Genomic DNA, 27,628 nt, shown 5'->3' with positions numbered 1-27,628 from the left:
GTAGTAATGGCAAAGCATCTAAAGTAGTGTTCCTCAACTGGAGGGAATTTAGTACTCCTCCCACCACCATCCAGCCCTCCCCCTCACCAGAATATTTGTCAGTGTCTGCAGACATTTTTTGCTGCCTGAGTAGAGGAGCAACTGGCACCTAATGGGCAAAGTCCAGGGATGCAGCTAACTATCCTGCAATGCACAGGACATCCCAAACAATGAAGAATTACCTGGCATTAGATGGCAATAGTGTCAAGGTTAAAAATCCCTTGTCTAGCCATGACCAGTGTGGCACAGTTGATTGGGTGTCATCCTGCAAAGCGAAAGATCACTGGTTCAATTCCTGGTCAGGGTACATGCCTGCGTTGCAAGTTTGGTCCCTGGCTAGGATATGAGAGGTAACCGATAGATGTTTCTTGCACTGACGTCTCACTACCTCTGTTTCCCTCCCTCTTCTCCTCTCTAGAATAAATAAATAAAATCTTAAATTTAAAAAAAAAAGCCCTGGTCTAAAGCCATGTGACTCCTTCCACAAGTCAGACACACAAAACTTGATTTCATTAACTTAATAATTAAATTTCCTGCATTTATTTTGATGTTGTTTCTGTGGTTCATAGAAAAATAGGATAGTATTTTCAGATTTCAAGGGAATCTGATATACAAATTTTGGGCATGCTTAAAATCTGCTCTACTGTATGAGGATTTGCAAAGTGCCAATCTTCCTTTTACCTGAAGTTTCTACACTGAGACAGCTCATTCCTTGAAAATATATTTTGCAGACCCAGCAAGTCTACCTACCTGTGTGATGTTTCTTATTCCTCTCTCAACAGTGTAACTCACTGGGTGTGCTGTCATAAATGAGCATGGTCCCCAAAATACAGCTGGGTCATTTACATGAGTTATAAAATTCATGCAAATGGTGAATGAGTCAATAAAAATACATTTCATCTAGGCCAGATAAACCCAATATAAAACTATAAAGTATGCATCAGGCATACACTCAGGAAAAGTTATCATATATGATAATTATTAAGAAATGTAATCTCACCTGTATAACCAACCATCCTAGTCTCCTACTGAAAATGCACATGCCCAATTCCATATGCCATACTGTATCTGACCCCTTACCATGCCACTTCTGTGCCTTTCTATGGCTGGATTCTAACCAAATGGCCCAGATGTATTAGGAATACAAGGAATGCAGGGCATATCCAGACTGAGAAGGAGCCCAACTCCAGCAGAAACTCCCCTTTCATAGACTGTGATGTGAACAAATCTGCTGGAGCTGTAAAAACACATGACTGCACCAAAGGAAAGGGCATAAGAAGACAAGAGAAGTAGGATGACTTCTGAACATGGGAAACATATGCATTTAAGAATGGTGGCCAGAGCAGGCTTTGTGGCATCTAGAGCCTGGCTAACAGGTGTGGGTCAGATGAAAACAATGCCATGATCTTCATGGAGCCCCAGGATGGCTACTACTTAATTCTAGGAAACTACCTGAAGGAATGGTGTTGCTTCATCTCTCATGATGCACAGATGTGGATGTGACCACCTGTCCCTCTTTCAGGACAGGGCCTAGGACTAGAGTTTAAGAAGAGCTATCACTGACTGCCTGACCCCTACATATTCCAATTTGTCTCCACCACCACTCCTTCACAGTCTTCAAGAATGCTCTCAAACCAAAGAGGAAACAAACATGGCTTTGAAAGTGGGAGGGAAAAACACTTCCCACAAAAAACCACCAGGCCCAGCAGTTTCACAGACACATTCTACTACCAGCATTCAAGGAACAGATCATTCTAATCAGATACACACTCCAAATTAACAAATAAGAGAGAAATAGAAAGAACATACCCTACTCATTAATTCTATGAAGATAGTATGAACTCACTTACAAACCAAACAATAGAACAAATAAAGGAAAGTGATAAGCCAAGTTTGCTCATAAAGAGAGATACAAAAATCCTAAACAAAATATTGGCAAACCAAATTTAGCAAAATGATGATATAACACAACCAAATCTGGTTTTTGCTGAGAAATGCAAGGATAGTTTAACACTAAAAAATTAGTATATTTCATTACCTTAATGGGTTAAGAAGGGGAAAGCCAATGTGGTTGCCTGAACTGATGACTACTATTTGATAAAAATTCAACATTCACACAAGAGAAATGCTGTTAAGAAACTAGAAACTGAGAAGGACTTCCTTAAACCCGATAAAGAATACTTATTGAAATAAAACAACCCTACAGTAATGTCAATGGTGAAACAATAGAAACATTCCCTTTATAGGAAAAGACAAGAGTTTGTTCTCACTACTTCTGGTGAGCATTGTAGTCCTCCTTACCTGTGGTTTTAGTTACCCACAGTAAATGCAGTACAAAAATATTACATAGACAATGCCAGAACAATTCATAAGTTTAAATTGCATGCTGTTCTGCATATCATGATGAAATATCACACTGTCTCACTCGGCCCTTCTCAGGACGTGAATCCACACTACACACACTAATTGCCTATTAGTCACTTAGTAGCCATCTCAGTTTTCAGATCAAGCAAGCCTTATTTTACTTAATGATGCCACATTCATGTAACTTTTGTTATAGTATGTTCATATACTGGTTCTATTTTATTATTATGCACTGTTATTAATCTCTTATTCTGCCTAATTTGTATTGGATTGGCCAAAAAGTTCATTTGGTTTTTTCCTGTAAGATGGCTCTAGTAATGCTTAGTTGCCTTTAACTTCATTCAAAACATTGTTTTAGATTGTATTGTGACAGCTGTCATTATTGGCGTGTATTTAAAAGAAAGCTTATCAAAATTTGTGAATTTTTGGGTAGCCATTTTAATATTGAAGATGGAAGAAAATATCCAATATGTAAAGGTAAAAATGCAATTGAAACACAAAAAGAGATTCATGCAGTGAGTGTATGGAAAAGGTGCTCTGATGGATCAAATGTGACAAAAGTGGTTTGCAAAGTTTTGTGCTGGAGATTTCTTGCTGGATGAAGCTCCATGGTCTGGTAGACCAGCTGAAGTTGATAGTGATCAAATTGAGACATTAATGAGAACAGTCAACACTATACCATGTGAGAGATAGCCAACATACACAAAATATCCAAATCAATAAAGCTATTGGTGTAAATGAAGAATGTGTCTTTTATTTTACAGAAAAAATTAAATGAACTTTTTGGACAACCCAATTAAATAAACTTTATCACAGGTATGTGTGAATAAGAAAAAGCATAGGATATATATGGTTCAGCACTATCCATGGTTTCAGGCATCCAATGGAATGTATCCCCCTTGGATAAGGGGGATTGGTGTACTAAAGTACTAGGCAGTGCAGTAAGACAATAAAAGGAAATAAAAGAATAGAGATTGTAATGCTAGAAGTAAAACTGTCTTTATTCTCAGATGGTGTGACTATCTATATGTACAGTTCAGAAGAATCTACAATCTGTAGATAACAAACTATTACCAAGTTTGTTTTATAAGGTTGTTGGATATAATATCTAACCTGTCTGAGACATTTGGTGCTTTCTTAATTAGAGATAATATAAATAGCTTATTGTTACTCTCAAAGGTAGCTCTTTGCTCTGGATTTCTAATTTCTAAAAATTTAAACATTTCTCTCCCACAGTATCTTATAAACCCTCTCTCTGGAATGATGTGTGGCCTCTGTGTGGAGAAGTCAGGATGACATGATGCTGCTGCTCCAATCAGTCCAGCTCCAACATGTCCATTTTTGGGTGTGGGGAGGAAGAGTGGGGAGAAAATGCAGACAACTGTAATTGAACAACAATAAAATAACTTAAACTAAAAAATTAAGAAAGGGGGGAAAAAAGCATGTGGTTTTAAAAATGAATGGAGAAGGTGTCATTGAGATGTGCTGGGTTTTATTGAATGTCAAAGCCCAAAAATAGTTTGAAAAATATAGTATACTAAGAGTATGACAGGGCTGACCATTCCTTAGCAGTTAAACTTAAAAGTACAGTAGGTAGGTCCAATTTCAAATTACTCAAATTGTGTTTCAAATGTGACATAAACTATACCATACAAGAGTTAGTGCCAACAACAGACTCCAGATACACCTGGAATATCTATGTACCAGTGACTCAACACCAAAATCCTCCAAGAAAAAGCAGTGAGGAAAATGAACCCCCACTGTTTCCACAGAACATAAAGCCTATAAATTAGAACCTGATACACTAATCTTTAAAACTTTGGGAAATTTTGCAGAGTCCAATAACTGTTACTAAAGGAAAAAGCAAAACAGCTTTGCCAACTTTTGATTAGTCATCACTTTACAGATTATTTCCTGTGAGGAAATCCCAGATTCTCATTTTAAACAACGGTTTCAACCTCTTCTCCCACCAAAGATTGAATGTTCCTCTGAATGACAGAAGTTGCAAAATATCCGCTTTACTTGATGACTTGGTTTGGTTTAGCCTTTTCTTCTGACTATTCTCAGCTATAGCCCAACTCAGGGACAGGCACAGCTGAGGCAGCCTGGGAATATCCATACCCTGAAAGGAAGCAAATGCACAGAACAGCTCCCTAACTTCTGGGGTGGGTGGGAAGGCCAGTTCAGCATACTGCTGTGGACAAACAGAGCCCAAGGTAAATGGGAGTAGTCTGGGGGAGGCAGGCACTCCTTCTCAAGGAGGTCTCCCTGGGGTTTGAGCTCAGGGACAGGGTTTGCTATCTTCATATCCCAGTGGGGAAAGGGGACAGAAAGGTTTGTGACAGGACTCAGATAACACCCAAGACACAAGGCCAACACCCACTATCAGAGCTGGAGTGATGGCAGATATGGTAAAGGCAGAGTCTGAGCTGGCCCACTCTAGCATCCAAAATCAGGACTGGTTTTCAGGTTGTGATCGAGCATGCAACTTGAGACAATAAGACCTGCAGAGTCTGGGACCCAGGATAGGCCTCAACACTGGAACCAGAGGCATCTTGGTAAAAGGCATAGATGATAGACATTGGTACATATCATTCCCAGGGATCTGGCTGGAGGGGCAGGAGTATCAGCAGCCCAGTCTCTGGTTGAGGCACTGAAGGCACTGCCTATTTAAACAAATCCCCTAATTGAAATAAGAAATAAGTTTTATTTTGAAGAAAAATTTTTAAAACTTCTCTAGGACTTAGGTATTAATCTGACTTAATAGTCTCAATTACTTCGAGGTGCCTGTGTTCCCCTAAAGGATAGCCTCACTGGGTCCAACCTAGATGGTGGCTGGTAACTGGGCTGGCCTCCACATTGGTTAAGGGCATCATTGAAGGAAGCAAAATCAATTAAAACTATCATCTAGGATTTGCTCTTAGTCTATATGTACCACCAGTATCACTGAATTAACAAAAAGGGAAAAAGACCTATTTTTCCCTAGTTAGTCTACTTGTAAATAAAACAGGCAAGAATAAGTTCTAAAACGAGGTCCAAACAGAAGAGAACTTGAGGTTAAAATAATTATCCCTGCAGCAGTAAGTTATAGACATAAAATACGGGAATTCAGTCAGTGAGAACAACTTCAATGTGAGTCACACAGTGGTGCATTAGAATAGGAAGCTTAATGAAATGGTACCTCAGATTAGGGGTAAATAGATAAACAAACCTACAAGCGGTTAGGAATGGGAAAATCAAAAAGGTGATTTGGTCCAAAAATACACAGTACAGCCTTCTGATTTCACAGGCTAGGAAACCAAGACTTAAGAGGTTAAGTGAATTGACACAAAAATTCTGTGCTCACCTACTACCCGCTCTTTCTCATCCTTTCTTTCATTTGAGCCTTACAATGATCTGGGAAGGCAGGCACATCTCACAATCATCCCATCTGATAGATGGGTAAACTGAAGTTCAGAAAGCTCCAAGCCTTTCCAGTTTCACAATTCTAGGGAATGCTAGAGTGGAAGCTTAGTCTAGACCAGGACTCTGTATGAGAACAGACCATATGGGTTTTGGACAACTCATGTACATCAAGGCAACAGAAGTATCTAATAATGACCCACATTATCCATAACTGTGGCAGGTCCAGAAAGGGATGCACACCAAGGAAGACAGAACCTGCCCCGAGGAAGACAAGGATTCCATGGTCTAGGTAGAGTCCATAAGACTGGGTATAGCCCATATTAGAAGGGCAGTATCTCAGTCTTAAGAAAGGGCATGAACAGATCACTTCTGGCCAAGATAGAGGCATAGGCAGATACACTGTGCCTCCTCGCACAACCAAAATTAAGGACAACAAAAATTTAGAAACAAACAAACAAAAAAAACAACCAGAACAGACAGAAAATTGAACTGTACAGAAGTCCCAACAACCATTCATCCAGACCAGTAAGAGGGGCGGAGTCCATAGCCAGCGGAGAGGGGTCAGGGCAGGAAAAAGCAGTGGCAGGCAGACCTGGGTGTGCAGGGTGCAGGCGGTGGCTAACAGACCCTGGTACCAGACCCTGGGTACAGGGAGGCAACAAACAGACCCAGTAAGGCTCACAAGGCTGCTGGCTGTAGGCAGTCACACATTTGCACACAGATAAACCAAGTGAAAACAGGCAGCGAAACAGACTGCTCAACCCAGGGCCCCAGAGCACTGACGGAAAACATTTGTGGCGGTTGAGGTGCCAGGAGAAACTCCCAGTCTCACAAGAGTGTTCGTTGGAGAGACTCACAGGGTCCTAGAATGTACACAAGCCCACCCACCCGAGAATCAGCACCAGAAGGGCCCAATTTGCTTATGGGAAGCAGGGGAACTGACTGAAATCCAGCAAAGAGTGGAGCAAGTACCATCATTTCCTCTCTGACCCTGTCCCCACATAGAGCGTCACAACCCAGTGATTGGGTTGCCCTGCCCAGGTGAATACCTAAGGGTCTGACCCTCATTACATAACAGGTGTGACCAGACCCCCCACCCCCAAAAATGGCTCAAACAGAAGAACAGATCAAAGCTCTAGAGCCAATAGTTTTAAGTGACCAAGAGATAGCCAACCTATCAGATGCACAGTTCAAAGCACTGGTGATCAGGATGCTCACAGAATTGGTTGATTTTGGTCACAAATTAGATGAAAAAATGAAGGCTATGCTAAGTGAAATGAAGGAAAATGCACAGGGAACCAATAGTGATGTAAAGAAAACTGGGTCTCAAATCAATGGAGTAAACCAGAAGGAAGAAAAAAACATACAATCAAAAAAGAATGAAGAAACAAGAATTCAAAAAAATGAGGAGAGGCTTAGGAACCTCCAGGACATTTTGAAACATTCCAACATCCAAATTATAGGGGTACTAGAAGGAGAAGAGGAAGAGCAACAAGTGGGAAACTTATCCGAACAAATAATGAAGGAGAATTTCCCCATTCTGGCAAAAGAAATAGACTTCTGGGAAGCAGGAAGCTCAGAGAGTCCCAAAGAACTTGGACCCAAGGAGGAACACACCAAGGCACATCATAATTACATTAGTCAAGATTAAAATGAATGAGAGGATCCTAGAAGCGACAAGATAAAAGGGGTGAGTCACCTACAAAAGAGTTCCCATCAGACCGTCAACTGATTTCTCAAAAGAGACCTTACAGGCAAGAAGGGGCTGGAAAGAAATATTCCAAGTCATGAAAGGCAAGGACCTACATCCAAGATTGCTCTATCCAGCAAAGCTTTCATTTAGAATGGAAGGGAAGATAAAGTACTTCTCAGATAAGGTCAAGTTAAAGGAGTTCATCCTCATCAAGCCCTTATTATATGAAATATTAAAGGGACTTATCTAAGAAAAAGAAGATAAAAAATATGAACAGTAAAAAGACAGCAAACTCTCAGTTATTAACAACCACACCTAAAACAAAAGCAAACTAAGCAAACAACTAGAACAGGTACAGAACTACAGAAAGGGAGATCACTTGGAGGGTTAGCAACAGGGGAGTGGGAGGAGGAGAAAGGGGAAAAAGGTAGAGAGAATAAGTATCATAGATGGTAGGTAGAAAATAGGGGGAGGGCAAGAATAGTATGGGAAATGTAGAAGCTAAAGAACTTATGACACATGGACATGAACTACAGGCGGAGAATGTTGGTGGGAGGGGGTGTGCGGGGGGAGGGGAGGAAAGGGGGGAATGGGACAACTGTAATAGCATAATCAATAAAATATTAAAAAAAAAAGAAAGGGCATGAACAAAAGACCAGAGGTAAGTGAAAGTAAGAGAATGTCCAGGGATGACATACTGTTTGAACTAAGGAGTAATGAGAGATATGCTCAGATGATAAAGATGGGGATGTGAACCCAGGTGTAGGATCCCCTAAATCCTTACTCCTGCACCAAGGACCTGCTCTAGTCTGTCTGAACCAGAAACACCAGGATCGCTCAACCAACCACCCTTGTGGCCACTGGGATCCATTCCCCAGCTATTATGCACAGAGTGTAATGTTCCCAAAGATAGTGTGACATACTGCTGGGCTAGTTCATCCAAGCAAACTGGAGAGCTGAGTCCTCAACACATATAGCAACCCCTGGGAAGATTCTGACAAGAGGATGCTTGTGAAGGATAAAAAAGGTGTAGGGAAAAAGAAGGCTAAAATTAATTTTTAAAAATTTTTATTAGGAACACATGAAGTCAAATACTTATGAACTAACTCCCAAAATGCCAAGAGGATATGCATTAGGAAGAAAGAACATTTGGAAGAGGAGCACAAAAGGCGTGTTTCTTTTACTTTTCTTTTCAGTTAGGGTAATTTCTTTTTTTTTTTAATGCTTGGTTATTCTGTTACACTTGTCCCAACTTTTCTCCCTTTGCCCTCCTCTATCCAGTCCGCCCCTCTCTCCGGCTCCCACAATCAGTCCCCACACCATTGCCCATGTCTATGGGTCATCCATACTTTGACTAATCCCTTCCCCTTCTTTCCACCATTCTCCCCATCCCCTTTCCTCTGTTAGCTGTCTGTCCCCTGTTTTCATACATGTTTCAAAGAATGACCTCTGCAAAGGTTCCCCAGTTAGCCAGTTTCCACAGGAGGCCACCAGAGTGGCAGTAGAGGCTGCAATGAGCCTGAGAGCAGCTCTCCAGCAGCCCCTTCTGGCCAAGGCCAAAGGAATAGAAGGAACCCTGGGGAAATGGAAATCCTGGGGCAGGGGAGGGAAAGAGAACACATTAAAATAGTAATTCCATTACAGGGAGATCTGGTGACAGTTAAACCACTAGAGCTTTGCCAGATGCTTCTGTTGAAACCAGTACCTTATGTGATGTGGCAAGCAGGGAGGTCAGTACATGAAAGAACTTCAGATAAACTGAAGAAAGAAAAGACTCCAGGATCAGCACAGCTGTTGGTAAAATAGTTTTCCATGACAGCCAGTGTTAAGATCTTGACCTCTTTAAAATAAGATAGAGAGTTACAGTAGACACATATCCAGTAAGCTTGCAGATCTTGAATATGTGCAAGTGGGGGCTCTATTTCCTTTAAAAACTATGCAAATGCAGTGAATGCACTGCTGATTTATTTAAGTCTGTAAGAGAGGAGAATGACTTTATTTTATGATATTTGTTTCAACTGTTAAGATTTAGTTTTCATGTGGTTTCTCAGATCAAGTTCCATGCTGACTTGTGATCCAACAACCTCATGGTAAATAAAAGGCCACCTAAAACACAGGCTGAGGGAGACTACTATAGCAGCAAGGACAGTCTTATTCACATCAGACATGGGCAAGAGTCACTACTTCATCCTTACTCCATCCCAAAACACACACACAGTAATTCTCAAAATGTTAAAAAGGTGAATATTCCCAACAATGAGTAGTTGCTAACATTTTAGGGGCTTATTCCTGTGCTAGTCACTATGAAACACACACAAAAAAGTATAAACAAGGACCTCTGGCTCTAGAAGACTGGAAAGGCAAGAGTGAATCACTGTTAAACAAAGATGGAACACTGCAGGATAGCACAATGCTAACTGCTAGCACTTCTAAATATCCACAGGAAGGAAAATCCCATGCACATAGGAGTCAGTGTAGAAAAAAATTGTGGTAGAAGTTAGACTTGAGCTGGTTCTTAAGGAAGGTCTGGACCTCTGGACCTAAGTAAGCAACACAGAAAAGAAGGGACTTTAAGGCAACCCATTTACCACACATGATCTAGAGACAGGACTATGAGCCAGAACAGCTCATAAGAAAAATAGGTAATACTGAATCAAGATTAAAAAACAAACAAATACTTCTGTCCTGAGACTCCAGCTTCTGCCCAACATGGAGCAGAAGGGACCAGACTTACCCTCCCACCAGAACCAAAAAAAGAAAGACAAGACAAACATAAAAATTGTTTTATGACACTAGACACAAAGCAACAAAGGCCAGTGATCTCTAAGACGAAAAGCAAACAAGGTGAGACTTCAGTGGCCCCAGTTGACCACCTTGAGAGAGTTTCCAGACTGCAGTACAGACAGGGGAACTGAAGCAGAGCCAGGAGGACTCCCTGAAGTAGAGAAGATGAAACTGGGAGTCCTGGACACCAAGGTAGCTAAAGTGTTCAGGGCAGAGTTCTGGAAAAGAGAGAACTGCACATAGCTCCTGTAGGTGAAGAAACTACTCAAGGAGGGAAAGAGCCACTCAAAAGGATTGGAGGTTACAGTGCCCAGTGCTCACACAGTGCTGGGAATAGTGCCTGTTCCCAACAACCAGACTGGAGGACCTCATAAGCCATGGGGCAGTGGGTAGGGTGCTCAGAAAGGGAAAAATTAATTAGCTCTAAGCTGAGCAATGCTGTGGCCTCAGTAAATCATAAAAGGAAAATCAATAAGAATCAAACTGATTTTAAGTAACTTAACTAAAATTTCAGGAACATAGAAATATAAAAATATCTGGTACCCAACTAAGTAAAAACTCTTTGAAATCTGTCCAAATTTCTTAACCCATAAATGGCAAAAGGAGAAAACACAGGCCATTACTGTCTACTAACTCAGCATAGGAAGACATGTGGCTTTGGTGGCCCTGTCTTTTAAGGCCAGAAAGCATGTCAATAAGCAATCATATCTGTAATGTTTGCCACTGTCAGCTACTTCCATTTAAGGGTTGTTGTTTGAGAGGCAGTGCAGTGAGTCTTTTTCTACCATATTCTACGCTACAGGTAAGTCTTAAGTATTCAGTTGTTTCTAGGGATGAAACAATTTAAAATAATTGAGGCACTAATTTTTCCTTTTATGTTTTATAAAGATCTTATTGAATAAAATTCTAGGTCATGGGATATAATTTTATCAGAAAGGTCAGTCTTATAAAATAAACTGACTGATTATTAAAGATTTGAGATTTATAAATCTTTGAAATAATTTTAAACATGCAGCTTATTTTATATGTTAGTCCTTAACAAAATAAACACTGTCACTATTTATCTTCAAACTATCCATAAAAATATTTTAATAGGATTGTAAAAGTATAATGCCATTTTTTATTTTGTCAAAAGCTCTATTTTTTTGTGAAAGAGTTTTGGTATAGATTTACTTTATAAAACTAAATTTATATATAGCTTAAATAGAAAACTTCCTGTTATTATTATTTATTATATTATTGTTCCTATAATACATGTCTATAGTAATAATTATTTCTATGATGTTATTATTTTCTATTGTTTCCATTACAGAAAGAATATAAAATATGCTGTTTTCTCAGTTCTATCCAAATTTCTGATTTTAGGATGAATAATCCAAACTGATCTTCAGAATTAAGATGGCCATATGTTGTAGTTTGCCCAGGACAATAAGAATTTACAGCTACTGTCCCCTTCACACTCAGAAATGCCCCAAGTCTGGACAATATGTTTCAGGGCTGCTCTCTTCATAATGGAAGTGAGCACAATGATCACTTCCTCAAATACAAGCAGAATAAGTAATTTACCCCAATACATGCTAGAATCAAAAATAAGATTAGGATGAAGGCCCAAAATTTCCTACTTGCCCTTTTTCTATATGGTTTCCCAGGAATTTCAAAGAAAAAGATACACAAAAATGAAAATGTCTCTCCCCTCCATAGCCTCTACCTCCTGGTGTAAGGTGGCCTATTAAGTCTTTACCAGATCTTTCCATTCCCTTTGTTCTACTATAAGGTTCCCCAGGGAAACTTTTAAGATTTTTATGCCAAGTCTATAGTAAGCATTATAAATTGTACTTCATGTACATTTAATTTACAAGAATTCAGCTACCTGACACTTAGAAAAAAGGAAAGAAATTATGATTCCCATAGGCCCAGGCAATGGAGAGGGGGTGCACAACCTGACCATCTGAGGACACCTGTGGATAGAGCCCCCAAGTCTCAGGCACAGCTATGACTTGAGCTTTCAGGGGCCAGATACGTAGGTTGTAAGGCTGCTTCAACACCTTCCAAGAAGAAATCAAAGAAGGGATGGAGAGTCACAGAAAAAATAACCACAGTAGAGTGAAGGGAATCATAACATGTTTATTCAAACATGAGGACTGTGAGGAAGAAGAATCGTGGCCACAAGAGTCACCATCAACAACCCTTTCTGGATTTCATCATGGACACTGGGACATACCAAGAGATTTATATAAATATGGTAATTATTGCTTTAGAGGCTGCCTATACAAAACCATAGGCTTCTTGAGAGATTTTTCTGGGTCATTTGGGCAATATCCAATTTCCACATTATGTGATGACTGAAAACTGACCTACACTCAGAGGAGAGTTGGCCACTAATTTGCATCCCCATATTTGTCACCAAGGACATGTGAAATAAAGGGACTCAGAATCAACACCTGCATGAGATTAGGAAGGTATAGCCACATGCATAAAGGCTGAGTGTGAGAAGTGCTGCCTGCAAAGGAGGCAGCTGAGACTCCAAGGTGACAAATGCTGCCATTAAGCTATTCTATGTGGACCTAGAGTGTCCAGATTCTTGGATTTAGAGAGAAAAGCTAAAAACCTGAACTTTTAAAAATGATGCTCCCTGTTTTTAAGTTTTAGTCTCCAATATTCAGGTCACCATGCGTATTCAATTAATACAATATGTCTGTACTGCCCATGGTCCCTAAGAGAATATCTTGGGCATCCATTCTGCCTGATCAAATCCTCCAAAATAACACTAAAGCCCATCTTCAAAGCCTTAAAACAGTATTTCCCCAAGCATAACAGGTCTCAGGTAAGCAGCAAGCTAGGTGAGCACTACACAAACTACAGAGTTGTGGAGGTAAAAAATAAAGTGTGGCGCAAAAGTAGGTTTACATGGAAAAAGTAGGTTTGTATGGAAAATAACACAATAGTAAATAACAATATAATAATAAACTGTGATCACATACTCACAACTGTAAACCTACTTTTGCCCTACACTCAGACCTCCACAGACCTGATGCAATCACAAGGTAAATGAGTCCATTTCCAAGGAGACATGAGCTCTCCTCTCACCAGAGAAACACAACGGCCAAAGGGCAGCAGGAAGACCATGTTTAATCATCAACTACAAAAAACCAGTACCATCAAAGAATGTAGGTATAATTACCCTAATTGAGTAGAGAGAACCTTGGAGGTGCTGACAGTGTTTCCCTGACAGTGCTTCCTAATTCCATATACCTGGACAGGAACAGGTACATGCTGGCTCCAGGAAGACAACTTGCCCACCCCACATATCTGAGCAGGGATCAAATGCCAAGAGCAGAGTGAGGTCACATCACTTACAGAAGCTCCCTGGAACTTCTGTTAGGAAATAGAAATTGCTAAGAAGGAAAATGTAATTCTAAACTTTCAGGATAGCAGGGGGTTTGACTGATGTGTTTCTGAGTAACTTTTAAATATGAGTCCATTTTTATGTAATGATTGAGAAAGGTTTGATGATGCCCTTTGAAAGGGAAGCAACCTCTTCCAAAAGACCAAAAATATCCCTGAGTAAACCCGGACTTTATTTTTTGTGTACATTTCTTTTCAAAGTGTCTTATTCTGTAACAAAGACTATAAAATAATATATTCTATACATTGCTAAGTCTTCCTTTCAAAGTGTGTGAAGACCAAAGGGTTCTGAACCAGTGATCTAACAGAAAGTCTTTTTTTCCTAGAGGTGGTAAGCTAAATGGCTTCATAATTTGCATGTGGAAAGAGCTTTGCTGTGGCAATTCAGCTGGGGAAGTAAGGGAGGGTGGATAACCCTTTGTCTTGAAGTTGCATCTTGAAAGCAGCTTATAGGACTGATAGAAACCACAGGAGATAGGGAATTAACTATCCCATAGCACTCTTACTACCATCACTGGGGCAGGTGAGAGGGCACTACATTTTTACCCTGATAGTAATGCTAGAAGAGAATGCTCTCTAAGCCAATGCTGATCAAAGTAAGGGCAACAGATCACTGTCTGCTCCAAACTGTTTGTGCAGGTCTGTGAGGAGGTAAGTATGTATAGACAGAATGTTCAGAAATTTTTGCAGCTATTCGACACTGCTGTGCATTTGTGTAGTATTCATCCCCAGTAAATTGGATAGGAAAAACAATATTAACAGAAAAAAACAAATGCAACTACAAAAAATCTGACCCTTCTCACCCACAGTTGGAGAAGCACCACTCTAAACAATCCTTCGCCTCCAATTTGCTCTCCTAGGGCATGTAGACCCTGTCCTTAAGATTCAGACTGTAGGCTAAGTAAAACTGTAGAAGTGGGTGGCCTCATGATCCTAAAATATCCAGAAGTCTCCTTAGAGTTTACAAGAGTGGGAAAGGCCCCAGGGAATCACTAACATTGGAAAAGATAAGATGAGCCTGTGTTATTGGGGAAAATTAGCCAGAATTTGAAATTGGTCCAAAAGATTTCTGGGCACTTTTTCAATGTTGTCCAGGAACACAGTCTATCTAGCAAGCCTGACCTGATTCTCAGAGAATGTAACTTGTGTGATTTACTTACTGATTAGGGCCCAGACCCTAAAAAATTACATATTAGAAGACTGAGAAACTGCGAATGAGTGCTAAAGAAACAGAGAGAAATCTCAAAGATTACCACCTGATGGCCATTACGCAATTTGTATTTACCTCAGCAAACTTACTCTAACATTCTGTAGCTGACCATTCATTCCCATCAGTCTCTCATAACCTCCCCTGATCCCACTGCCATTTGACTGGCTTGCTCATTACTGAATCAGTTAAATCTTTGCTACCACCTCACTACCCATTTGTATGAGAGTTAGGTTTTACCTTTTTAAAAATTATAATTCAACCATTAATGTGAAAAACTGTTTTCCCTCTAATCTCTCTTCCTCTCGGTAGCAATGGATACATCCTATGTGACCTACCAATAGAATAAAATTATCAGTTAGAATAAAGAGGAGACATAAACACTTTTTAAATGAAAAAATAACTTCATTTCAGGACAAATCTTGAAACACCCATTGCTTTCTTTTAAATGAATAACCCAACAAGCCAGTCTCATCAGTAAAATCACCTCCCTGTATATAAAAATATTTTTATTTCAACAAAATTTATTTCAACAGTAAGTGCACTTTCTTGCTCTTGAGATCAAACACTTTAATACATCAAATAATCTTCATGTGGTTTTCCCATAATACACCATCATGAGATGTGGAGAAAGATACGTAGATAGAAGTTCACAATTTACAATTAAGATTTTAGTCACTTTAATCTCAAAGTCCTGGGCAGCTTACATGTATGGGGACACATACACCCACACAACTTCCTCATTTTTTGTTGAGGAAAATTCCCAACTGTCCCTAAGGAAAATTCCCTTTTGTTGAGACCTAGAGACAGCCATTACCACTCTATGTAAATATGCACTTTCTTTGTTCACAAGATTACCCTGACATTACTTAAAGCCTATAGGCCTTAAATCAATGCAATAGAAACATGACAGAAACTGCAAATAAGAGCCACATATATAATTTTAAATTTTCTAATAAATGCATTAAGAAAGTTTAAGGTAAAAGTAAGTTTAATATGTTATATAATCAATATAAAAGTTACTAATGAAGAGATCCAAAATGGCAGAGGAGTAAGTAGAAGCTACACTAACCTCTTCCCAGGACCAATCTGGAATTACAACTAAATTGTAGAGAAATAATCCTGAATAACCAACTGGACACTAGCTGGAAAGAAGCCTTATAACCACAGACAAACGGAAGAAACCACTTCAACACAACAAGACTGGTAGGGAGTGCAGAGGAGACTTGAAAGGGCTCACTGGGCTCCCATGTTCAGCAGTTGAAGTTCCAGAGGGGTATTTCAGTGGCTGAGGTGGGGTTCGCCCTGAGAAGTGTGGGGTCTAAACCCCAAGCTAGGCTCCCCAGCCTACAGTACCAGGGACAGAAAGGAACCCAGATAACATCCAGCTGTGAACAGCACCAAGGTTTCTGTCTGCCAGAGAGAGATAGCTGGAGACTCAGAGAGGCTCACAAAGGGCCAACACACAAAATTTCATTTACGGCCACTTACTCTGAAAGAGGGGGAGCAGAGTGAATTAGAGATGCTTGAAGGAAGTCTGGGGATGGTGGTTCTGGGGAGAAAACTGAAGGAAAAGCTACCTGGATCCCTGTGCTAAGTCATTACCTTTACTACAGGAGCCACGTTTCTCAAGTAGAGCACTCCTCTCCAAGTGGCATCAGACTCATGGGAAGCAATTGCTCTGCCCACAGGAATTGCTCTGCCACATCCTGTGGTGCTTAAGTCATGCTGCTGATTAAAGCTTGAAGCTATATCACTGATAAGTTTAACAACTAAGGTAGAAAATACAAAGAAACAACCAAAGTAGGAAGACAGACACCAAATGAAAGAATTTCATTTGACACCAGATGAACTACATGAAATGGAGGCAAGCAATTTGTCAGATAACAAGTTTAGAATAACAATTACAAGGATACTTAACTGCATGAAAAAAGAAATAGAAACTATAAAAAAGGACCAGTCAAAAATAAAGAATGCAATATCTGATATAAAATACACACTGGAAGAAATAAACAGTAGGTTAGATGAAGCAAAGGATCAAATCAATGATTTGGAAGACAAGGTAGAGAAAAACAACCAGGCAGAGCAATGAAAAGAAAAAAGAAGTTTTAAAAATGAGGAGAACTTAAGAAACATGGACAACATGTTTGGACAACATAAAGTGTAGCAATATCTGCATCATAAGAATACCATAAGGAGAAGAGAGCGAGGAAGGGATCAAGAACCTACTTGAAGAAATAATGACCCCAAAATTCCCTAACATGGTGAAGGAAAAAGACACACAGATGCAAGAAGCTCAGATAATTCCAAGCAAGTTAGACCCAAAGAGGCCTACAGCAATATACATCACAATTAAAATGACAAGGCTTAAAGACAAAGAGAGAATCCTAAAAGCTGCAAGAGAAAAGCAGGTAGTTACATACAAGGAAGCACCAATTAGACTGTCATCACTCAATAGAAATGTTCCAGGCCAGAAGGGAGTGGCATGAAATATTCAAGGTGATAAAAAGCAAGGACCTACATCCAAGGCTACTTTACCCAGAAAGGCTATCATTTAAAATCAAAGGAGACATAATGAGCTTCCCAGAGGAGAAGAAGCTAAAGGAGTTTGTTAACAACAAACCAGTACTATAACAAATGTTAAAGGGCTTGCTTTAAGAAGAAGAAAAAGAAAAAAAAACAACAGAGGAAAATAGTCTAATAATAAAATGGCACTAAATATGTATCAACAATCACCTTAAATGCAATTGTGTAGGAGACCATTCTACATGGCATGGGCCCAGCTCCCACTTGGAGAGGCACAGGACCCACGCCCACGGATAGGTTCTCCCATGGGGAATCAGGCCTGCAATGTACCTAGGATGCTTTAAGACTTGCTTTTGCTAAAACTCCCTCTCCCTGAATTGAGACAGCAAACATTTACTGCAAAGTAACTTCCTAAAATCCATGCTAAACCTTCCAAGGATGAATGTAACTCGTTCAACCAATTTTCCCTTTGATTTGCAAATATCCCTCTTCTGTGTTGTGATTAGTGGCATTGTCTCCTTTGTTTTCTGTAAAAGGTAACCACCTAAAGCCAACCTGTGCATAGTAAATGAGGACCATCATGTAATGTGCTGAGAAACCCAATAAAGGCCAGTCACAGCAAGGGCTGTGGCTATTGCTCCCCTTGAGAGAAAAGCCATGCTCTCCCCTTTCCTCCGCAGGACTCGGTAGTCTGTGTGAACATCTCGTGTCTCATCCACAATGTGGCAGACCCCACAAGCCAGGGTCCGCATCACAATTGGTTTAAATGCTCCAAAAGACAAAGGGTAGCTGAATGGATAACAAAACAAGACCCAAACATATGCTGCCTCCAAAAGAACCACTTCAAATTGAAAAATACACAGTTGAACATAGATCAGATTGAAAAATACACACTAACTAAAAGTAAAGGGATGGAAAAGCTATTTCATGCAAATGGAAAATAAAAAGAAGCTGGGGTAGCATTAGTTATATTTGACAAAACAGACTTTAAAAACAAGGCTATAAGAGCCTTGTAAGAGAAAAAGAAAGACACTACTGAATGATAAAGGGGAACAATCCAACAAGAGGACATAACCCTAGTAGACATTTATGCACCCAACATAGAAGCACCTAAACATGTAGAACAAAACTTTTCTTAAGTGTATATTATTGATTATGCTATTACAGTTGTCCCCATTTTTGCTCCTCTCTGACCGGTTCTCCCCTCCCCTCCAACACATCCCCTCTTAGTTCATGTCTATGGGTTATGCATGTAAGTTTTTCAGTTTCTCCATTAACTATACTGTTCTTAACATCCCTCTATTTTGTATCTACCCACTTACGCTTCTACATCCCTATACTGTTTTCCCTGTTCTCCCTATTCCCCCATCCAGCTGATAACCCTCCAAATGATCTCCATATTTATGATTCTATTCCTGTTCTACTTGTTTGCCTATTTTTTAGATTCAGTTATTGATAGTTCTGAGTTTGCTGTCATATTAATGTTCATAGTTTTCATCTTTTTCTTATGTAAGTCCCTTTAACATTTCATATAATAAGGGCTTGGAGATGACAAACTCCTTTAGCTTTACCTTGTTTGGGAAGCACTTTATCTGTCCTTCCACTCTAAATAATAGATTTGCTGGATAGAGTAATCTTGGTTGTAGGTCCTTGCTTTTCATCACTTTGTATAATTTTTACCAGTCCTTTCTTGCCTGCAAAGTTTCTCAATTCTCTGCTTTTCTCTTGCTGCTTTTAAGATTTTCTCTTTATCTTTAAACTTTTTGCACTTTAATTATGATGTGTCTTGGTGTGGACCTCTTTTGTCCAACTTGTTTAGGACTGTCTGTGCTTCCTGGATTTGAATGTCTTTCTTTTTTTTTTTAATATTTTATTTATTTATTTTTAGAGAGGGAAAGGAGGGAGAGAGAGAGACAGAGAGAGAAACATCAATGTGCGGTTGCTGGGGGTTATGGCCTGCAACCCAGGAATGTACCCTGGCTGGGAATCGAACCTGGGACACTTTGGTTCCCAGCCCATGCTCAATCCACTGAGCTATGCCAGCCAGGGCTTGAATGTCTATTTCTTTTGTCAAATTACAGGAGTTTTCTTTCATTATTTTTCAAACAACTTTTCAATTTCTTGCTCTTCCTCTTCTCCTTCTGGCATCCCTATGAAATAGATGTTGGCCCTTTTGGAAAGGTCCCAGAGGCTTCTTAAACTCTCATTTTTTAAAATTCTTGTTTCTTCATTTTGTTCTAGTTGAATGTTTATTTCTCCTTTATGTTCCAAATCATTGATTTGGATTCTAGCTTCTTTCCCTTCACTGTTGATTTCCTGTGGATTTTTCTTTATTCCCCATAGTAGAGCCTTCATTTCATCCCTTATACTTTTGCCATATTCAATGAGATCTTTGATCATTCCAACTACCAGTGTTTTGAAACTCTGTGTCTGATAGGTTGGCTATCTTCACATTGCTTATTCTTTATTTGGAGTTCTATTCTGTTCCTTTATTTGGAACATATTTCTTTGTCTCATTATTTTGGCAGCTTCCCTGTGTCTTAGTATTAGATAAAGCTACTTTGATTCCATTTTAGTACAAGTGTTAAGTCATATGGGGTGGAGCCTTGGTTATTCTCCAGGGCAGGGCAACCATGGCTCCATGTGTGGGGAAGGGTTGAAGAGGGGACAGTGCAACTTACTGTCTGATTTCTGGGGACTTGCCTGGCCCTTGCCCCATTTCCAGTCACTTTACCTACTTCTCTATGCAAATGGTGCCCCTCTTGCTACTGTCCTGGTTGTGGTTCCCAGAGTGGGTTGATTTGCATATATACTGGCAGTTTCTTCCATTGCCTCACCCCCCGAGAGGTTTTCAGGCAGAAGTTATGCAGCTTTATTTTTCTCAGCACAGGAGCCCTGGGTTGCATGGTCTGGCCTAGGGCTCGGCTCACTCACTCACAAGGGGTCCTCCTGATTTTTATCCACCACACCTGAATGTGGGGATAAGTGTTCTGCCAGCCACTGCCACCTCGCTGCCTTCTACCCCAGGCTCGCTGTCACTATACTGAGTCCTCTCCAAACCAACTCCCTGTATCCACCCCTCCTACCAGTCTGGTTGATTATAGCCTCTCAAAATCCTTGGTTGTCAAAGTTTCTGTATAGTTCTGGGTGTTTCTCTAGGTGATATTTTGATAGTTCTGAGTGTTTTTTATTTTTAAGTTAGTTGTGTTCCTTCTTACAATTGTGCAATGAGGTGAGGCGTGACTACCTACATCTCGTAGGGCAAATCTTGATGGATATAAAGGGAGAGATCAACAGAAATACAGCAATTTTTGGATATTTTATACCTCATTGACTTCAATGGGGAGATGTTCCAGACAGAAAATCAACAAGGAGACAATGGCCTTAAATGACAGACTAGATTAAAAAATGAATTTAATTGATTTCTTTTTTTTATATAAGAGGAATTGCATCTTTTTTAAAAAGATTTTACTTATTTATTTTTAGAGAGGGAAGGGAGGGAGATAGAGAGATAGAGAGAGAAACGTTAATGTGCAGTTGCTGGGGGTTGTGGCCTGCAACCCAGGCATGTACCCTGGCTGGGAATCGAACCTGGGACACTTTGGTTCCCAGTCCGCGCTCAATCCACTGAGCTATGCCAGCCAGGGAGAATTTAATTGATTTCTTTAGAGCATTTCATCCCAAAGAAGCAGAATACATATTTTTCAAGTGGACATGGAATGTTTTCCAGGATAGACTGCATCTTAGGACACAAAAACAAGTCTCACTTAATTTAAGAACACTGAAGTCATTATCAAGCAACTTCTCCAACCACAATGCTATGGAACTGGAAATCAATCACAAGAAGAACACTGAAAAATACACAAGAACATGGGAGTTAAATAATAATACATTATTAAAGAATGAATGGGTCAAAAACAAGATCAAGAAAAAAATTAATTTAAAAGATACCTTCAAACAAATGAAAATGAGGACACAACAATCCAAAATCTGATGGATACTGGGAAAGCAATCCTAAGAGGGAAGAAAAAGCTCAAATAAACAATCTAACTCCACACTTAAAGGGTCTTGGAAAACAACAACAAACAAAACCAAAAGTGAGTAGAAGTAAAGAAATAATAAAAATCAAAATTGGAAAAAAAAGGAAATAGTGTCTTAAAAAATGATACAAATCATCAATGAATCCAAGAACTGATTCTTTGAAAAGATAAAAGATTGACAAACCTGTAATCAGACTCATCAAGAAAAAAAAGAGAAAGCATCCAAATAAACAAAATCACAAATGAAAGAGGAGAAATAACAACTAACACCAAAGAAATACAAAAGATTGTAGGAAAATAATATGAACAACCATATGCCAACAAACTGGACCACCCAGATGAAATGGATAAATTCCTAGAAACATATAATCTTTGAAAACTAAATCAGAAAGAATCAGAAAATCTGAATAGATAGATTACAGCTAGTGAAACTGAAATATTAACCAAAAAACTCCCAGTACACAAAAGTTCTGGACCTGATGGCTTCACAGAAGAATTTAACCAAACATTCTGAGGAGAACTAGTACCTTTTATTTTTAAACTATTTCATAAAATTCAAAAGGAGGGAAGGTTCCCAAACTCATTTTACAAGGCCAGTATCATCCTAATTCCAAAACCAGATAAAGACACTGCAAAGAAAAAGATTATACACCAATATCCCTGATGAACACAGACACTAAAATCCTCAACAAAATATTAGCACACTGAGTACAACAGTGCATCAAAAACATCAAACACCATGATCAAGTGGGATTTATTCCAGGAATGCAAAATTGGTACAAAATTTGCAAATTAATATATATGATACACTACATAAAGAAAAAAAAACCACATGATCATATCAAATAGATGCAGAAAAAAGCATTTGATAAAATTGTGCACCCGTTTATGATAAAAACTCCTAGAAAAGTGGAAATAGAGGGAACATACCTAAGCATGATAAAGGCCATACATGACAAACCCACTACCAGCACAACACCCAATGTAAAAATTACAAGCATTCCCCTTAATATCTGGAACAAGACAAGGATGTGCCCTTTAATTCTCTTATTCAACATACACATTGGAAGTCCTAGCCACAGCAATCTAACAAGAAGAAAAGCATACAAATTGAAAAGGAAGAAGTAAAACTGTCATTATTTGAAGATGACATGATACTGCACATACACAACGCCAAAGATTCCATCAAGAAACTACTAGAGCTGATAAATGAATTGGGTAAAGTAGCAGGATACAAAATTAATATCCAGAACTCAGCTGCATTTTTATATGCCAATAACAAACTAACAGGGAAATTAAGAAAAGAATCCCAGCCAAATTGCTACAAAAAGTATAAAATACATAGAAGTAAATCTAGCCAAGTACATAAAAGACCTGTACTTGGAAAACTCACTGAAGAAAGAATTTGAAGAAGATACAAATAAGTGGAAGCACATATTATGTTCATGGATAGAAAGAATTAACATCATTAAATGTCTACAATATCCAAAGCAATCTATAGATTTAATGCAATTCCTATCAAGATCCCAATGACATATTTCTAAGACTAGAAAACATGTTTCGAAAACTTACATGGAATCACAAAAGGTCCTGATAGCAACAGCAATCCTGACAAAGAAGAACAAAGGTAGAGGAATGACACTACCTAATACCAAACTATACTATAAAGTCACAGTAATCAAAACAGCATTGGACTGACATAAAAACAGACACATAGATTAACAGAACAGCATACAAAGTCCAGAAATACACCCACACTTTTATAGTCAATTAATGTTCAACAGGAGAAGCAAGCACATAAAATGGGCTAAAGATAGTCTATTCAATAAACTGTGTTTGGGCAGGAGGAAGCAAGATAGCAGAAGACTAAATGGAAGCCACAATAACCTTCTCCCAGTACCAATCTGGAATTACAAGTAAATTGTGGAGAAATCACCCAGGACAAACAACACAACAATACTGAGAGAGAAGCCTTATAGCCTCAGAAAGACAGATGACTCAGCTTCATCACTAATTGACTGCACCTACAAAACAGCATACAAGAAGAAGTGGGCAGAGTGATCCTCAGTTAACCAGCTGAAAGGAAGGACTCACCAAACAATAACCCAACAACAATCAAAACCCAATTACATCCAAAGAGCCAACATGAATGGCATAAAGGGCACCCCAAGAGAATCAACACAGGAGATCAAAGACACTGCACCACTGAATCTCACAGGTCTCCTACCACAGAAGTTCAGACCACAAACCCAGGGAGTAAAAACAGATCAATTTAAGAAGCACATTACCAAGACAAGTACCACAAACAATGGGAAGACAAAGAAACAAACCCCAAGTGAAAGGAAAGAAGGAATCCTCACAAAAATTCTAAATGAAATAAAGACAAGTCAACTATCAGATATTGAGTTCAAAGCAATGGTTATCAGGAAACTCAATGAGCTCACATAGAATTACCAAAAAGTACAGGGAAACTACAAGGAACTTATTGCAAATGATATTAATATGAAAAAGGAAAAAGAAAGTATCAAGAGCCAAGAGGAAATGAAGAATACAATTTCTGAACTGAAGGACAGTAAAAGGAATCAAAATCAGGCTAGATGGAAGAGAGGATTGACAGCGAGGTGGAGGACAAGGTAGGAAAAATCTCCCAGAAAGAGCAAGAAAAGGAAAAAAGACTCAAAAAGAATGTAGAGGTATTAAGGGAACTGCAGGACAATATGAACTGTAATAATATCCATATAATAGCAATATCAGAAGAAGAAGAACAAGGGATAGAAAACCTGTTTGAAAAAGTAATGATGGAAAGCTTCCCTAATTTGATGAGAGAAAAAGTCATGCAAATCCAGGAAACACAGAGAGTCCCAACCAAGAGGAACCCAAAGAGGCCCACTTCAAGACACATCATAATAAAAAAGACAAAATTCCAAGACACAGAGAGAGTTTTAAAGGCAGCAAGAGAGAAAAAAAAAGTAACATACAAGGGATCCCCAATAAGTCTAGCAGCTGACTTGGCAATGGAAACACTCCAAGCCAGAAGTGAATGGCAATAAATATTCCAAGTCATGAAAAGCAAAGGCCTGCAACCAAGATTACTCTATCCAGCAAGGGTACCAATTAAAATGGAAGGTGAAGTAAAGAGTTTCCAAGACAAAAAAAAAAGGCTGAAATAATACACCTGCACCAAATCAGCACTGCAAGAGATGCTAAAGGGACACCATAAAGAAAAGGAAGAAAAAGAGTGAGAGAGACAGGAACACTGGTATGAAGGGGGTAAAATGGCAATGAATAAGTACCTATCAATAATAACATTAGGTGTAAATGTATTAAATGCTCCAATCAAAAGACATAGAGTAGCTGGATAGGTAAGAAAACATGACCCACACATATGCTGCCCACAACAGACACACATTGGAACAAAAGACCTAAACAGACTGAAAGTAAAAGGTTGGAAAAAATATTCTAAGCACTTGGACAGGAAAGAAAATCTAGGGTAGCAATACTTATATCAGACAAAAAGAACTTCAAAACAAAGGCCATAAAAAGAGACAGAGGAGGACACTTCAGAATACTCATGGGTAGAACTCTTCAAGAAGATAAAAACATTGTAACCATATACTGACCCAACATAGGAGCACCCAAACATATAAGGAAAATCTTGCAGGACTTCAAGAAATATATTGACAGAAACACATTTATGCTAGGGGATTTTAACACCCCACTGTCAAAAATGGATAGCTCTTCCAAACAAAAACAAACAAACAAGAAACAAAAAACAGGATATTGCTGTATTGAACAATGCCCTAGATCAAATGGACTTACTTGATATATATAGAACCTTTCATCTCAAAGAAGCAAAATACACATTCTTTTCAAATGCACATGGAATATTTTCAAAGATAGATCACATGATAGGACACAAAACAAGCCTCAGAAAAAATCAAGAAAATTGAAATCTTATCAAGCATTTTCTCAGACCACAAGGGCCTGAAGCTAGAAATCAACCTCAAGGAAAAAAATAAAAAAAAAAAACAAATTCATGGAGATTGAATAGTGTGCTATCAAGCAATGAATGGGTTAAGAATGAGATCAAGAAAGAAATGAAAAATTTTCTGGAAACAAATAAAAATGAACTCATAGCGTACTAACACTCATGGGACACAGCAAAGGCTGTCCTGAGAGGGAAGTTCATATCCATGCAGGCCTACATAAAAATAATAGAAACATTTCAAATAAAAAATCTAACCCTACATCTACAAGAACTGGAGAAACAACAAACAAAGCCCACAGTAAATAGAAGGAAGGAAATAACCAAGATCAGAGCAGAATTAAATGACATAGAGACTATAAGAACAATTGTGAGGATCAATAAATCCAGGAGCTGGTTCTTTGAAAAGATAAACAAGACTGACAAGGCTTTAACCAGACTCATCAAGAAAAAAAGGAGGAGAACCCAAATAAAAACAATCAGAAATGAAAGAGAAGAAATGACAACTGATACCACAGAAATACAAAGGATCATAAGAAATTACTATGAAATATTACATGCCACGAAATTTGAAAATCTAGGTGAAATGGACAAATTTCTAGAAACATATAATCTTCCAAAACTGAATGAAGAAGCAGAAAGCTTGAACCAACAAATAAAAGGTGAAGAAATTGAGGCAGTAATCTAAAGATTCCCAGCACACAAAAGCCATGAACCAGACAGTTTCACAGGAGAACTTTACAAAACATTTAAGGAACAGCTAACCCCCATCTTTCATAAACTATTCCAAAAAATCCAAGAAGAGGGAAGACTCCCAAACTCTTTCTATGAGGACAGCATTATCCTAATTCCAAAACCAAATAAAGACACAATAAAGGAAGAAAACTACAGGACAATATTGCTGATGAACACATCACTAAATTCCTCAGCAAAGTTTTGGCAAATCACATCCAGAAATACATTAAAAAGATCATCCACCATAACCCAGTGGGATTCATCCCAGGGATGCAAGGATGGTACAACATTCTCAAATCAATTAATGTAATACATCACATAAACAAAAGACAAATCACATGATCAGATCAATAGATGTGGAAACCATTTGATAAGATACAGCATCCATTTATGATAAAAATACTCAGCAAAGTGGGAGTAGCAGGAGCATACCTCAATATAACAAAGGCCATATACAAAAAACCTACAGCAACATCATATTCAAAGGGCAAAGACTAAAACCATTCCCAATAAGATAAGAAAGAAAGAAAAGGATGTCTGCTTTCGCCGCGGACAGGACTTCCAATACTATGTTGAATAGAACATTGTGTTGGAAGTCCTGGCCACAGCGATCAGACAAGAAAAAGAAATAAAAGATATCCAAATTTGAAAGGAGGAAGCAAAATTGCAGTTGTTTGCAGATGACATGACAAAGTACACAGAAAATCCTATAAACTCCACCAAGAAACAATTTAACCTAGTAAGTGAATTTGACGAAACACCTGGATACAATGTCAATATTCAGAAATTGAAGGCATTTTTGTACAATGAAATATCAGAAACAGAAATCAGGAAAAGTGTCCCATTTGATACAGCAACAAGAAAAATAAAATACCTAGCAATAAACCTAATCAAGGCAGTAAAAAACTTATACTCAGAAAACTATACAACACTGAAGAAAGAAATGAAGGAAGACATAAACAAATCAAAGCATATACCATGTTCATGGATTAGAAAAATTAACATCATCAAAATGTCTAACTACCCAAAACAATTTATAGATTCAACACAATCCCCATTAAAATACCAATGACATATTTCAGATATAGAACAAACATTTCAAAAATTTATAGGAAACCATAAATGATCCCATATAGCCGTAACAATTTTGAGAAAGAAGAACAAAGTAGGAGGGATCCTGTACCTGATATCAAACTATATTACAAGGCCACTGTAATCAAAACAGTATTGTACTGGTATAGGAAGAGACACATAGACCAATGGAACAGAATAAAGAGTCCAGAAATAAACCTAGTCTCTATGGTCAATCAATATTCAACAAAGGGAGAAGCATAAAATGGAGTAAAAATAGCCTCTCTATAAATGGTATTGGGAGATCTGGACAACCACATGCAAAACAATGAAATTCTACCACACATTTACACCATACACAAAAATAAACTCAA

General features: G+C 38.7%; 1 protein-coding gene across 4 annotated transcripts in view; it reads right to left on the bottom strand.

Moving 5' to 3' along the window:
• The window catches only part of DTD1 (D-aminoacyl-tRNA deacylase 1), a 311,404-nt gene that overhangs the window by 87,730 nt on the left and 196,046 nt on the right, over positions 1-27,628 (bottom strand). For 2 of the 4 annotated variants that reach the window (XM_045833209.1, XM_045833210.1), the window contains exon 5: positions 222-304. The exons of the other annotated variants lie outside the window; for them this stretch is intronic. In XM_045833209.1, coding sequence (XP_045689165.1) covers positions 222-304 — 83 coding nt within the window. The remainder of the gene's footprint in view (positions 1-221; positions 305-27,628) is intronic. 4 annotated transcript variants of the gene reach the window in all.

This window comes from Phyllostomus hastatus, unplaced genomic scaffold, assembly GCF_019186645.2.
Source record: "Phyllostomus hastatus isolate PE091 unplaced genomic scaffold, TTU_PhHast_1.1 phas_contig_17, whole genome shotgun sequence".
NCBI lineage: Eukaryota > Metazoa > Chordata > Mammalia > Chiroptera > Phyllostomidae > Phyllostomus > Phyllostomus hastatus.
This window is presented reverse-complemented; position numbering and strand designations above follow the sequence as displayed.